At 41.3% G+C, this 15,126-nt stretch overlaps 1 protein-coding gene across 1 annotated transcript in view; it reads right to left on the bottom strand.

Annotated features, from left to right (window-relative positions):
• Positions 1-14,788, bottom strand: part of chrfam7a (CHRNA7 (exons 5-10) and FAM7A (exons A-E) fusion) — a 61,751-nt gene extending 46,963 nt beyond the window's left edge. The window contains exons 1-2 of the mRNA XM_062962997.1: positions 14,409-14,788; positions 7,543-7,682 (exon numbers count right to left, since the gene is read on the bottom strand). Coding sequence (XP_062819067.1) covers positions 7,543-7,682; positions 14,409-14,463 — 195 coding nt within the window. The 5' untranslated portion in view covers positions 14,464-14,788. The remainder of the gene's footprint in view (positions 1-7,542; positions 7,683-14,408) is intronic.
• Between the last annotated feature and the right edge of the window lie 338 nt (positions 14,789-15,126).

Genomic DNA, 15,126 nt, shown 5'->3' with positions numbered 1-15,126 from the left:
CATTTACTATTTTACTCTATTTATTATTACATGTATTATTTTCCTGTATTTATTATTATTATTATTATTATTATTATTATTATTATTATTATTATTATTACATGTATTAAAATCCAAATCCAAATCCAAATTTATTTAATGCTTAGACCATAGGTCTTTCGCATGCAAGACAAACAAACAAATACACAAAAATCAGACCATCAAATACAATATAAAACATGCCATTAAAACCCTATATAAATCATTAAAACATTAAAATGCTGCAAATATCAATGTATTCCATGTATTATTTTACTCTGTTATTATTAAAAGGATACATAAGCACATTGACACTGAAGAAGATGAGAATAATGATTGAATCAGAGCTGGACAGTCTTATCTTAAATCTGAGCTTTATGTAAATATTCAAAAACATTTAACCTACTGAGGCCTCAATAAATGTAATTTTATTGGTATCTATTTTTATTTCTGAAATTTACCACCCTCGGCTTATACTGGAGTCAATGTTTTCCCAGTTTTTTTGTGGTAAAATTAGGTGCCTCGGCTTATATTCAGGTCGGCTTATACTCGAGTATATACGGTATGTCTTTTTCTCCATGAACTCACATCGATGGTCCTGCTCATCCCTGCAAGTCATAAACTTGCAAACCATATGAAATTATGAAATACAGTAGAGTCTCACTTATCCAACATAAACGGGCCGGCAGAAGCTTGGATAAGTGAATATCTTGGATAATAAGGAGGGATTAAGGAAAAGCCTATTAAACATCAAATTAGGTTATGATTTTACAAATTAAGCACCAAAACATCATGTTATACAACAAATTTGACAGAAAAAGAAGTTCAATATGCAGGAATGCTACGTCGTAATTACTGCATTTACGAATTTAGCACCAAAATATCACGATATATTGAAAACATTGACTACAAAAATGCGTTGGATAATCCAGAACGTTGGATAAGTGGATGTTGGATAAGTGAGACTCTACTGTAGTAGTATTGACTTGGAAGGGACCCCATAGACTAGTGGTTCTCGACCTGTGGTTCTCCAGGTGTTTTGGCCTACAACTCCCAGAAATTAAATTAGCCTTCCCGCATAAAGCGGTACCTACATTTTCTACTCAACAGATGCAACTTGTCTTTCAAACTGCTTAGGTCAACAGCGAGCTAGGATATTAAATGGTTGGGAGCTCAATCCGACCCAGACTTCGATCTCACGATCTCTCGGTCAGTCGTGATTTCCCGCCAGAGCGGTACCTATTGATCTACTCACATTTGCACTGCTAGGTTGGCAGAAGCTGGAGCTAATAGTGGGCACTCACTCTACTCCCCAGATTCGAACCTGTGGCAAGTGCAAGTTCAGCAGCTCAGTGCTTTAACACGCTGCACCACCTAGGGCTCCATAAAGCGGTACCTAAATTTTCTACTTGACAGATGCAACCTGTCTTTTGAGTTACTTAGGTCAACAACAAGCTAGGCTATCAAATGGTTGGGAGCTCAATCCAACCCGTGCTTCAATCTCACGATCTCTTGGTCAGTCGTGATTTGTTGCAGATGGCTACTAACCAGCTGCGCCACAGCCCGGCCCTGCATTTCCATGCATCCATTTCAGTTTGGATTATCATTGTTCAAGGGCAACATAAGACTTCAGCCAACGCTGCAATGCAAACAAAACTTTTGCAAAATTGTCCTGAAATGATAAAAAAGGACACTAAAGTGTGCCAAGTCGATGCTCCTTTAATCCCATCATCCATCGGGGAGAAAACTTGAAATCGTTGCGAACACAAGATGGTTTAGAAGCCAACGTGGTCTTCTTTAAGTCTCTCAGTCTCCGTTAAGGGGGACTTTCTTTCTTGCTTGATTTCTCTCTGAGCGACAAAGAGCAAATCCGAAGCAGAGAGAGGGAAAATAGTGCGTGGGGTAGAGACTGGAGTGAGTATATAGATGTATAAATCCACTCCAATCTACCTGCAAAAACGCAAACAATTAGGCGAACAATGCCGATTTGATGAGCTTCTCTTCTCGACGACTACGAGCGCGAAGGGCTGCTGTGTTTCGATAAGCAGCTTATATATCTTCTGGGCACCCATTCGAAGACGGTTGCTAATTTAATGTCATTTTGATTCACTTTCCTAGTTCTTTTGAAGCACTTCCATTTACTGTATATACTCGAGTATAAGCCTAGTTGCAGGAAGTTGGACTGGATGGCCCGTTAGGTCTCTTCCAACCCTACGATTCTATGATTCTAGTTTTTCGGCCCTTTTTTTAGGACTAAAAAAGCCCCTCTCGGCTTATACTCGGGTGAGAATCCTGGTTAGCTTATACTTGGGTCAGCTTATACTCGAGAATATATGGTACATTTATTATTTTTCTCTATTATTATTGGTATTGTTACATTTATTATTGTACTCTATTATTGTTGTTACTATTACATTTATTTTACTCTATTTTATTATTATTAATAATAATACATTTATTATTTCACTCTGATATTACTATTATTGCATTTATTATTCTACTCTATTTATTATTACATGTATTATTTTCCTGTATTAATTATTACTATTATTACATGTATTATTTTACTCTATTATTATTATTTCAATCTGATCTTATTATTATTATTATTATTATTGAATTTATTATTTTACTCTATTTATTATTACAATTATTATTTTACTCTATTATTGTTGCTACTAATACATTTATTTTACTCTATTTTATTATTATTATTAATACATTTATTATTTCACTCTGATCTTATTATTATTATTATTATTATTATTGAATTTATTATTTTACTCTATTTATTATTACAATTATTATTTTACTCTATTATTGTTGCTACTATTACATTTATGTTACTCTATTTTTATTATTAATAAGAATACATTTATTATTTCACTCTGATATTACTATTATTGCATTTATTATTCTACTCTATTTATTATTAAATGTATTATTTTCCTGTATTAATAATTATTATTATTACATGTATTATTTTACTCTATTATTATTAAAAGGATACATAAGCACATTTACATTGAAGAAGATGAGAATAACGATTGAATCAGAATTAGACAGTCTTATTTTAAATTAGAGCTTGATGTAAATATTCAAAAACATTTAACCTACTGATGCCTCAATTAATGCAATTTTATTGGTACAGTAGAGTCTCACTTATCCAACGTAAACGGGCCGGCAGAACGTTGGATAAGCGAATATGTTGGATAATAAGGAGAGATTAAGAAAAAGCCTATTAAACATCAAATTAAGTTATGATTTTACAAATTAAGCACCAAAACATCATATTATACAACAAATTTGACAGAAAAAGTAGTTCATTACACATTAATGCTATGTAGTAATTACTGTATTTACAAATTTAGCACCAAAATATCACAATGCATTGAAAACATTGATTACAAAAATGCGTTGGATAATCCAGAACATTGGATAAGTGAGTGTTGGATAAGTGAGACTCTACTGTATCTATTTTTATTTCTGAAATTTCCCACCCTCGGCTTATACTTGAGTGAATGATTTCCCAGTTCTTTTTGTGGTAAAATTAGATGCCTCGGCTTATATTCGGGTTGGCTTATATTTGAGTATATACGGTATATGGGACCATTATGAAGCTATTCTCAGGTGCATCCACACTGAAGAATTAGCCCAGTTTGGTGCCACTCGATGCTTCGAGATCCTGGGAGTTGTAGTTTGCAAAGAAGACTAAAGACCTTGCAAATTTTTAAAAAAGAACACCAATCCCAAATGCAGGATATTGGAAACGCATAAATACATCCCAGACAAGTTGGTTCGACTTCATATTAAATGTGCATTTGGATATCAAAGAGGCTGCGATTGGATTGCAAAAAAATATATATATTCCATTAGGACCACGCTGAGAAGCAGAGGCCCGAGAAAACGTAGTTTCTGGAAGCATCTGAGGAAACAATTTCGGTGCCGAAAGAACAATTACGGAGCTGTAAATCATTCGAGGGAGAAGCCACAAAACCCGAAATTGCTGGGAATGGGTTGCAATAAAACTCTTTTAGGGGGATCTACCGAGAAATAAAATTGGGAAGAATCACATAGTAATGTTTGGATAGAAGGAAAGAGCATGCACAGCTTTGAAATCCCACCTTTTGGACTACAATTCCCAGAATCCCCTGGAATCCTGAGACCTGTATTCCAAGAAGTGAATAGCTGGGGGCTTTGGGGAGTTGCAATCCAATTTGTAACCCACTGGCTATGCCGGATGTGGGAATATGGGAGTTGTAGTCCAAATGGTAAGTCAGCCACTCTGCTGTGAGTTTCTGGGAGTTGTAGTCTCAAAGGTCAATAGTAAGGCTGGTTGGTGGATTTAACGGATCATAGTGCAAAGGGTAAGTTCGTGACCATACTGGCTGCAGGATTCTGGGAATTGTAGTCTACAAAGTCAACCAGTGGTCTTTCTGGTCAGGGGATTTGGGGATTTGTAATACCAAAGATTCTGGATTCTGGGAACAGGATTCTGGTCGGGGATTTGGGGACTTGTAATACCAAAGATTCTGGATTCTGGGAACAGGATTCTGGGAATTGTAGTCTACAAAGTCAACCAGTGTCTTGCTGGTCAGGGGATTTGGGGACTTGTAATTCCAAAGATTCTGGATTCTGGGAACAGGATTCTGGGAATTGTAGTCTACAAAGTCAACCAGTGTCTTGCTGGTCGGGGATTTGGGGACTTGTAATTCCAAAGATTCTGGATTCTGGGAACAGGATTCTGGGAATTGTAGTCTACAAAGTCAACCAGTGTCTTGCTGGTCGGGGGATTTGGGGACTTGTAATTCCAAAGATTCTGGATTCTGGGAACAGGATTCTGGGAATTGTAGTCTACAAAGTCAACCAGTGTCTTGCTGGTCGGGGATTTGGGGACTTGTAATTCCAAAGATTCTGGATTCTGGGAACAGGATTCTGGGAATTGTAGTCTACAAAGTCAACCAGTGGTCTTTCTGGTCGGGGGATTTGGGGACTTGTAATACCAAAGAGTCTGTATTCTGGGAACAGGATTCTGGGAATTATAGTCTACAAAGTCAACCAGTGGTCTTTCTGGTCGGGGGAATTTGGGGACTTGCAATACCAAAGATTCTGGATTCTGGAAACAGGATTCTGGGAATTGTAGTCTACAAAGTCAACCAGTGGTCTTTCTGGTCGGGGGATTTGGGAACTTGTAATACCAAAGATAAGGTAGTAGCCATGTTGGAGGCCTCTGGGAATTGTAGTCCAAACAGAAAGCCAAAGGCCATGTTAGCTGGGAGATTTGTAGAGCTACCGTTCAAAGTATAGTGAGGATTATGGGAGCTGTAGTCCAAAAAATTGTTCAAAATATAGGGCAGACACCGTAGTAATAGAGAGATTAGTCCGAAGGAAGTTCCGACCTCCAAGGCTGGAAATCATGCCTTATAGGTCACAGCAGCCTGTCAGTCAAACTGGCCTGCTGTTAACGGTTTCATTTGCTGAAACACTCACTTACAAAACAGCAGAAACACTTGATTTACATTTCATATACACACAACCAAAAATCCAACAGAGATTTGGGGAATTGTAATCTCCAAAGCCACCCAACTGTTAAGTTGGAGAGAGAAGTCTGGGAGCTGTAGAGCCAAACCCTTCGGGATGGAGTATGCTGGGAACTGTTGTCGAAAAAAGGAACTTTTCCAAGCTTGGAGTTCGAGCCGTAGAAAGGAACCGATTGAGAAAGAGTTGGGATCGAAAGTCACTTCTCCCTGATGTGATTTTCCACTAATTCGCTCTTAGTGTTCCTCCCAGGAACGCCTTGTCTCCGGTTAATCCAAGTAATTGTCAGCAAACCACACACTTAAAGCCTTTCCCGCATCCACTCTGGATACCGACCCACCTACACAACATTGTTAGCACAGTAAGGTTGCGATGGAATCTGAGAACAAAAAAGGAGGGAGTCACGGAGTCGTCCATCCCATCCATTGCCTTCTATGCAGCGCTGGAGCGCATTATTCGGGCGTAAAATGCTCCTCGTTGTAATCGTGGGCAGCAAAAGAGATAAATGCCCACCGTAAATCAGAGGAAACCATTCCACCGTTGTGAAAGATAAACAGCCAAGATCATGGCAAGCAGGCGGCTAAAATATTACCGTAGCCTCCATGGTTCAAAGCTATGGAACAGTGGGAGTTGTAGTTTGGAGAGGCACCAGCGCTTTTGGGAAGAGAAGACTTGTTACACTACAAATCTCAGGAATTAAGCGGAGAGGTGACCTCGAAAGATGCAGCAGGAACAATTCAGGAGGCCAGTTTCATCCACTTGACCACATTTGGCACAATACTGGTGGGTTCAGAGGAGTATTAATTCGCCATTTGGGAGTTGTAGTTGCTGGGATTTATAGTTCGCCTACAATCAAAGAGCATTCTGAACTCAAACGATGGAACTGAACCAAACTGGGAACACAGAAATCCCATGATTAACAGAAAATACTGGAAAGGTTTGGTGGACATTGACTTTGAGTTTGGGAGTTGTCGTTCACCTACACAAACAATGATGGATCTGGACCAACTTTGGCACGAATACTCAATATGCCCAAATGTGAACACTGGTGGAGTTTGGGGAAAATAGACCTTGACATTTCGGAGTTGTAGTTTTCTGATGGTCTTTGGCGACCCCTCTGACACACCCCTCGCGACCCCCCCAGGGGTCCCGACCCACAGGTTGAGAAACACTGTTTTACACTGTAGAATTAATCCAGTTTGACACCATTTTAACCTCCGTGGCTCAATACTATGGAACGGTGGGAGTTGTAGTTTGGAGAGGAACCAGCGCTTTTGGGAAGAGAAGACTTGTTAGACTACAAATCTCAGGATGTTTAGATGGATACCTGATCTCAGATGAATCCAGATGAACATCAACTTGGCCCACTTCTTGCTCCGTTCAGGTCCAACTAACTTAAATATCACGCTTATGTTTACGTTCACGTTTACTTTCACGTTCATGGTTATGTTTACGGTAATGTTTATGGTTGGTTGTGGTTATTTATACCCCACTTTTTTCTCCACAAAGCCACAAAGCGGCTAATTGTAGGATTAATGCAATCATGAGTATCCTTCAAAACAAGAGAAATGTCATCGACAGATATATTTATTGGATTTATAACTCACCTTTCTCCCTGGATGGGTTTCGACTAACATGAATAAAATGTCATCGACGAATATATTGATTGACTTTATACATTCAAGCTGTCTTATTCAACCCAACTTTCTGATCTTCTCACTCCATGGTTGGTCATCAAGGGGACTTTATGACCATTTATGGCTGACCCAAATCGTAAAGGGAAACAAGGATGGATTCGACTAACATGAATAGGATGAAGGACACATAAAATGTCATCGATGAATACATTGATTGATTTTATACATTCAAGGTGTCTTATTCAACCCAACTTTCTGGTCTTCTCACTCCATGGTTGGTCATCAAGGGGACTTTATGACCATTTATGCCTGACTTAAATTGTAGGATGATTTGAGTAAAAAGACTTACCACGTCCATGATTTGCCGGAGGTTGAGGGTGAAGGAGACAGTGAGAGGTTGGGAATCGTTGGCCACGGGTCTTTCCAATGGGTTGTAGTTCTTGAGGAGTTCCTTGTAGAGCTTCCTCTGATATTCGCCTTGTAAGGAAACTATGAGAGAGACGGAGGGAAAAGAATAAGAAGCTTAACACACTCCTTTCTTCATGACATCTACACCAGGTATGGGCCAACTTTGGCCCTCCAGGTGTTTGGATTTCAACGACATCCTTCCATATATGGATGATTGGCTCATAGCAACAGTCATAGGCAAAGTTTGGCCCTCCAGGTGTTTTGGATTTCAACAACATCCTTCCATATATGGATGATTGGCTCATAGCAACAGTCATAGGCAAACTTTGGCCCTCCAGGTGTTTTGGATTTCAACAACATCCTTCCATATATGGACGATTGGCTCATAGCAACAATCATGGGCAAACTTGGGCCCTCCCGGTGTTTTGGACTCCAACTCCCACAATTCCTAACAGCCGGTAGGCTGTTAGGAATTGTGGGAGTTGGAGTCCAAAACACCGGGAGGGCCCAAGTTTGCCCATGCCTGAATTACACTATAGAATTAATGCATTTTGATACCACTTGAACTTCCGTTGCTTAATGCTATGGAATCCCAGGAGTTGTACAAACAGGCACAAAGAAGAGATATAGTATTCATGGGCGATTTTAACTATCCTGATATCTGCTGGAAAACAAACTCGGCCAAGAGCACAAAGTCCAACAAATTCCTCATTTGCCTTGCAGACAATTTTATGGTCCAGAAGGTAGAAGAGGCAACAAGGAGATCAGCTACTCTTGATCTAATATTATCAAATGTGGAAGATCTGATCAATACAGTCGAAGTAGTAAAATTGTAAAATTACAACTCCCATTGTTCCATAGCATTGAGCCATAGCCATTCGAGTGGTGCCAAACTTTATGGTGTAGATGCACCTTTTAGTTAGAACTAACACAAAGGATTCCAGCATTGATTTTTAATCATCCCAATAACTTACGGGAATGGATTCCCGGCCGGAAGCAAGTTGCTAAGCTGTGAGTGGAATGACTCAGAGATACCTTTCCCGAAACCGCTCTCCTGTTGAATAATATCATAGACATCACACTGGGTCCAAAAGGATAAAAGCTGGGATCCCGAGACTCAGCCTCAGCTCTGCCACTTATTAACTATTTATTAAAGCAGGGTGGGATTTACACCACACTTGACAAAGTGGCATCACAAACTAAAGCGCAGTTGGATACCAGACATGGCAGCTGCCCTAAAGAATCCCTGCTTGGAGCCAGCTCTTGGCACAACTGCAGGCGGCATTAAAGCGATAGGATATTTTCTGGCACAATGAGGCACAACTCAACAACTCTGTGCCCAACACAACAGAGCCCATGCCTCTGCATTAGCCATGGCATGCAAATTCATATTATTTCCTAACTATGGTCAGATTGTCACAGTTCTGAGTCTAACACGAATGTTGAACGTTCCATCATGTACAACAATCATGTCGTACAGATGTTTGTGTATGTATATATGTATGTATGTAGATTCATAAAATTGGGAGGGATCTCTAAAGGCCATCTAGTCCAACCCCTTGTCATGCAGGAAAAGACAATCTAATCCATGTCGACAGATGGCCCTCCAACCTCTGTTGAAATGCTTCCAGAGAAGGTTTATGTATACATATGTGTATGAGTGAATATTATATTATAATAATGTAATATAATAATATTATTATTATATTACAGCAAACAAGATAGATATGCTGGATTTCATATCACAAAATCACAAGTTGAACACTTCCCAAGTGTTTAGGACTGTGTGATTATTATTGTTGTTGTTGTTATTATTATTATTATTATTATTATTATTAATACATGTATGCATGTAAAGATTATTATTTTATTGTATGACACAGCAAACAAGATAGATATGCTGGATTTCATATCACAAAATCACAAGTTGAACACTTCCCAAGTGTTTAGGACTGTGTGATTATTATTGTTGTTGTTATTATTATTATTATTATTATTATTATTATTATTATTATTATTAATAATAATAATACATGTATGCATGTAAAGATTATTATTTTATTGTATGACATAGCAAACAAGATAGACATGCTGGATTTCGTTTCACAAAATCACGTCGAACACTTTCCAAGTGTCTAGGACTGTGTGGTTATTATTATTATTATTATTATTATTATTATTATTATTATTATTATTATTATTATTTTATTATGACACAGCAAACAAGATAGATATGCTGGATTTCCTATCACAAAATCACAAGTCGAACACTTCCCAAGTGTCTAGGACTGTGTGATGTATTTTCGAATGATGCGCGCAGATCCCAGCAGGGTGGCCTTTTGCAGTTGGCAGATTGTAATTTTTATTATTATTATTATTATTATTATTATTATTATTATTATTATTATTATTATTATCGTGTCAGGAGCAACCTGAGTTGCTTCTGGTGTGAGAGACTTGGCTGTCTGCAAGGACGTTGCCCAGGGGACGCCCAGATGTTTTGATGTTTTTACCATCCTTGTGGGAGGCTTCTCTCATGTCCCCACATGGAGCTGGAGCTGACAGAGGGAGCTTATCTGCACTCTCCCCAGGTGGGATTCGAACCTGGCAGCTTTCAGGTTATTATTATATAGATTCTAATTTAACCATTGGGATTGGTAGATGGAGATATATGGATGGATGAATGGATGGATGAACACTCTCAGTTAACCAAGGGTTCTGGTTACAGAGAGTCTGCTTGTTGCTGTTATGAGTCTTCATGTAAATCCATAGTTGGAAGGGAACCCCAGAGGCCATCCAATCCAACCCCCTTTTTTGCAAGAAGATACAATTGCCTTCTTCTTCTGAGGCTGAGAGAGTGAGACTTTCTGCATTTCACCCAATGGAGTCTATCCATCAGCCACTGTCATCCCAGACTTAATGAGGACTAGCTCCTTGATTCTTCTAAACGGGCATCTTTGGAAAGGCTAAACTGCTAGTTGCAGAAAAATCCTGCCGATCGAAAGGTCAGCAGTTTGAGCCTGGGTCGGGGTGAGCACCTGTCGTTAGCCCTAGCTCCCTGCCCACCTAGAAGATCGAAAGCAGACATGCGAGTAGATAAATAGGTACTGCTTTTATCGGGAAGGTAATAAGGCTGCCCTTAAGGACATCGATCGGAGGATGTCTAAGGATGACAAAGCTCCTCAGCACGGAAGATAGAGTGAATTAAAGTGGAATATAAATAAAGTATATTATTACTATTATTATTATTATTATTGACACAACAACATAGTATGACACAGCAAACAAGACAGATATGCTGGATTTCGTATCACAAAATCACAAGTCAATATACATTATTATTATTATTATTATTGGCAATGATGAACATTATGTATTCATAGTATTAAGGGGCTGAGAGATGGAAGAATTAGAAAACCACTCATTTCTGATTCCTGCAGCCAAGAAGCCATTACAATCTTTTTTTTTTTTGAAAATATAAAACTTCACGGCTGGAGTCCAGCAGGGATTTGCCAGGAGAACATAATGTATAGAGATAATTTGGGAATTACCAGCACAAGAAGGGCCTTGGATGAGAGGAGGAGGAGGAGGAGGAGAGTCAGAATGACCTGTCAGAATGACCCGTCAAAACTAATTAAGCTTAGAAATCCATCTTGCTAATATATCGCCACCAAGTCTTCCATAAATCCATCCGAAATGGCCTGGACAATGTGTCCACTTATGCAGAGAAAAGGAAACAGAGCCAGTTTGGGCAAAATGTATGCAAGCTTTGCTTTCTACTGGCTCAGACCATCAGTCTATCCAGGCCAGAACTTGGAAAAGTTCCTTTTTTTTTTACTCCAGATCCCAAAATCCCCAACTATGGACTGTATTGGTCTTGCCCTTGTAATCTACTAGGAATAAGACTCAGAATGGACTCTCCAATTCATTGACCCAGGGAAGTTCCTTTTTTTTTTGGACTCCAGATCCCAATATCCCCAACTATGGACCGCATTGGTCTTGCCCTTGTAATCTACTAGGACTAAGACCCAGAATGAACTCTGCAATTCATTGACCCAGCATCCACTCTACAGCTTTGAGGACACTCTTCTCCTTCCCATTGATGTCCATCTCCTTGAAACTTCAAGCTACAATCTCAAGTTTGGACTACAGACCATGGTAGTCTCCTCGAAAGTTCAGACAATGATACATAATCCAAGTTTGGACTATGGCCCAGAATGGACTCCTCAACCCACTGACCTGGAGAGACACCAACCCCTTCCTTACAGCCTTGTAGACACTCTTTTCCTTCCCACTTTTGACCATTTCCTTGAAAGTTCAGACTAAAACCCAAAATTGGAGCTATATACATTAGCCATCTTCAAGGTTCAGACTACAGCCCAGAATGGACTTTCCAGCCCTCTGACCCAGGAGAGAACCATCAGCCTTTTCTCTATGGTTTTGAGGACACTTTTTTCCATCCCATGGGTGGCTGTCTCCCTGAAAGTTCAGACTACAACCTGAAGTTTGAGCTACAGACCATACCCATCTCCTTGAAAATATGGACTACAGACCATGGCCATCTCCTTGAAAGTTCAAATTACAGACCACAACTATCTTCTTGAAAGTTCAGACTACAGATAATGACCATCTCCTTGAAAGTCTCGACCACAGACCATGGCCATCTCCTTAAAAGTTTGGATAAAGATCACGACCATCTCCTTGAAAGTTCAGACTACAGACAATGACCATCTCCTTGAAAGTTTGGACCACAGACCATGGCTATCTCCTTAAAAGTCTAGACTACAACCATCTTGAAAGTCTGGACTACAGACCATGGCCATCTCTTTGAAAGTTCAGTCTACAATCCGGAACAGGCTTTCCAGTCCACTGACTCTGGAGAGCCACCAGCCTGGACTTTATAGCTTTAAAGACACTCTTCTCCTTCCCACTGAAAGTTCAGGCTACAACATGAATTTTGGACTACAGACCATAGCCATCTCCTTCAAAGTTCAGACTACAGTCATAGCCATCTCCTTGTAAATTTAGACTACATTCATAGCCATCTCCTTCAAAGTTCAGACTACATCCATAGCCATCTCCTTCAACGTTCAGACTACATTCATAGCCATCTCCTTGAAAATTTGGACTACAATCATAGCCATCTCCTTCAAAGTTCGGACTATGGTTCATAGCCATCTGATTGAACATTTCGACTATGTTCACTGCCATTTCCTTGAAAGTTTGGACTACGGTTCACAGTCATCTCCTTGTAAATTTAGACTACATTTCATAGCCATCTCCTTCAAAGTTTGGACTACGATTCATAGCCATCTCCTTCAAAGTTCAGACTACATCCCAGGATGGACTTCCCATCCCACTGACCCAGAGGAGAACCACAAGCTTCTGCTCTATAGTTTTGAGGACACCGTGGTCCTTTTTGCTGGTGGCCTTCTCCTTGAAAGTTGGGACTACAACCCGAGATGGACTCTGGAAGGCATTGTCAACCCTCTTCTTATCTTCCCCTTCCACCTGGGCCCACAGGAGGCATCTCAACATAAGAGGAGAAGGAGAAGGAGAAGAAGGAGAAGAAGAAGGAGAAGAAGGAGAAGGAGGAGAAGAAGGAGGAGAAGGAGAAGAAGGAGAAGGAGGAGAAGGAGAAAGAGAAGAAGAAGGAGGAGAAGGAGGAGAAAAATGAGAAGAAGGAGAAGGAGAAGGAGGAGAAGAAGGAGAAGAAGGAGAAGGAGGAGAAGGAGGAGAAGAAGGAGATGAAGGAGAAGGAGGAGGAGAAGGAGAAGGAGAAGAAGGAGAAGGAGGAGAAGGAGGAGAAGAAGGAGAAGGAGGAGAAGGAGAAAGAGAAGAAGAAGGAGGAGAAGGAGGAGAAAAATGAGAAGAAGGAGAAGGAGAAGGAGGAGAAGAAGGAGAAGAAGGAGAAGGAGGAGAAGGAGGAGAAGAAGGAGATGAAGGAGAAGGAGGAGGAGAAGGAGAAGGAGAAGAAGAAGAAGGAGAAGGAGAAGGAGAAGGAGAAGGAGAAGAAGGAGAAGGAGGAGAAGGAGGAGAAGAAGGAGATGAAGGAGAAGGAGGAGGAGAAGGAGAAGGAGAAGAAGGAGAAGGAGGAGAAGGAGGAGAAGAAGGAGAAGAAGGAGAAGGAGGAGAAGAAGGAGAAGGAGAAGAAGGAGAAGAAGGAGAAGAAGGAGAAGGAGAAGGAGAAGAAGGAGAAGGAGGAGAAGAAGGAGAAGGAGGAGAAGAAGGTGAAGGAGGAGAAGGAGAAGGAGGAGAAGGAGAAGAAGGAGGAGGAGAAGGAGAAGGAAGAGAAGAAGGAGGAGGAGAAGGAGAAGGAAGAGAAGAAGGAGGAGGAGAAGGAGAAGGAGGAGAAGAAGGAGAAGGAGAAGGAGAAGAAGGAGAAGGAGGAGAAGAAGGAGAAGGAGGAGAAGAAGGTGAAGGAGGAGAAGGAGAAGGAGGAGAAGAAGGTGAAGGAGGAGAAGGAGAAGGAGGAGAAGGAGAAGAAGGAGGAGGAGAAGGAGAAGGAAGAGAAGAAGGAGGAGGAGAAGGAGAAGGAAGAGAAGAAGGAGGAGGAGAAGGAGAAGGAGGAGAAGAAGGAGAAGGAGAAGGAGAAGAAGGAGAAGGAGGAGAAGAAGGAGAAGGAGGAGAAGAAGGTGAAGGAGGAGAAGGAGAAGGAGGAGAAGAAGGTGAAGGAGGAGAAGGAGAAGGAGGAGAAGGAGAAGAAGGAGGAGGAGAAGGAGAAGGAAGAGAAGAAGGAGGAGGAGAAGGAGAAGGAAGAGAAGAAGGAGGAGGAGAAGGAGAAGGAAGGAGAAGGCACCCACTCACCTGGGACCATGGCTCCGGCCAGGATCAGCACCACGGAGAGCGACGGGAGCCCCATCCCGGGCCAGAGAAGGAGCCCCCAAAGCCTCCAGCCCCCAAAGTTGTGGAGTCAAGGCAGGGCTCCGGAGAGAGGAGCGAAGAGCGAAGAGGAGAGGCTGGGAATCCGGGAAGGGAAGGGAAGGCTCTCTCTCTCTCTCTCTCTCTGTGCTGGGATTCCTCCTGCCTCGGCTTCCTCGCCTGCCTGGCTTCCTCCTCCTCCTCCTCCTCCTCCTCCTCCTTCCCCACGTGACGGGGCTGCCTCCTCCCGAGGAGACCGACCCACCGCAGGCAGAGCAGCAGCAAAGGAAGGAAGGAAGCAAGCAAGCAAGCGAGGAAGCCAGGCTAGGAAGAAAGAATGCAGCCTCTCCGGCGGCGGAGGCGGGTTTTATAGGGAGATCCCAGCCTTGTCCCGGTGCCAAAAGCGCTTCTGCAGCGGGATTGTGGGAGGGAGGGAGGAGCAGGAGGGGGGGGTCAGAGGGGGTTGGGGGGCCCACGGGGCAGGCTGGGACCCCACTGGGAAATGGCATCCTAATAGCAAGGGATTCATTATCATCATCATCATCATCATCATCATCATCATCATCATCATCGGGAGAGTTTGGCTATTGGACTCACATCCTACTAGGAAGGAAGGGATTATTATATTGTTACTATTATTATTATATTGTTAGTATTATTATTA

The sequence above is a fragment of the Anolis carolinensis genome, unplaced genomic scaffold, assembly GCF_035594765.1.
Source record: "Anolis carolinensis isolate JA03-04 unplaced genomic scaffold, rAnoCar3.1.pri scaffold_11, whole genome shotgun sequence".
Classification (NCBI taxonomy): domain Eukaryota; kingdom Metazoa; phylum Chordata; class Lepidosauria; order Squamata; family Dactyloidae; genus Anolis; species Anolis carolinensis.
This window is presented reverse-complemented; position numbering and strand designations above follow the sequence as displayed.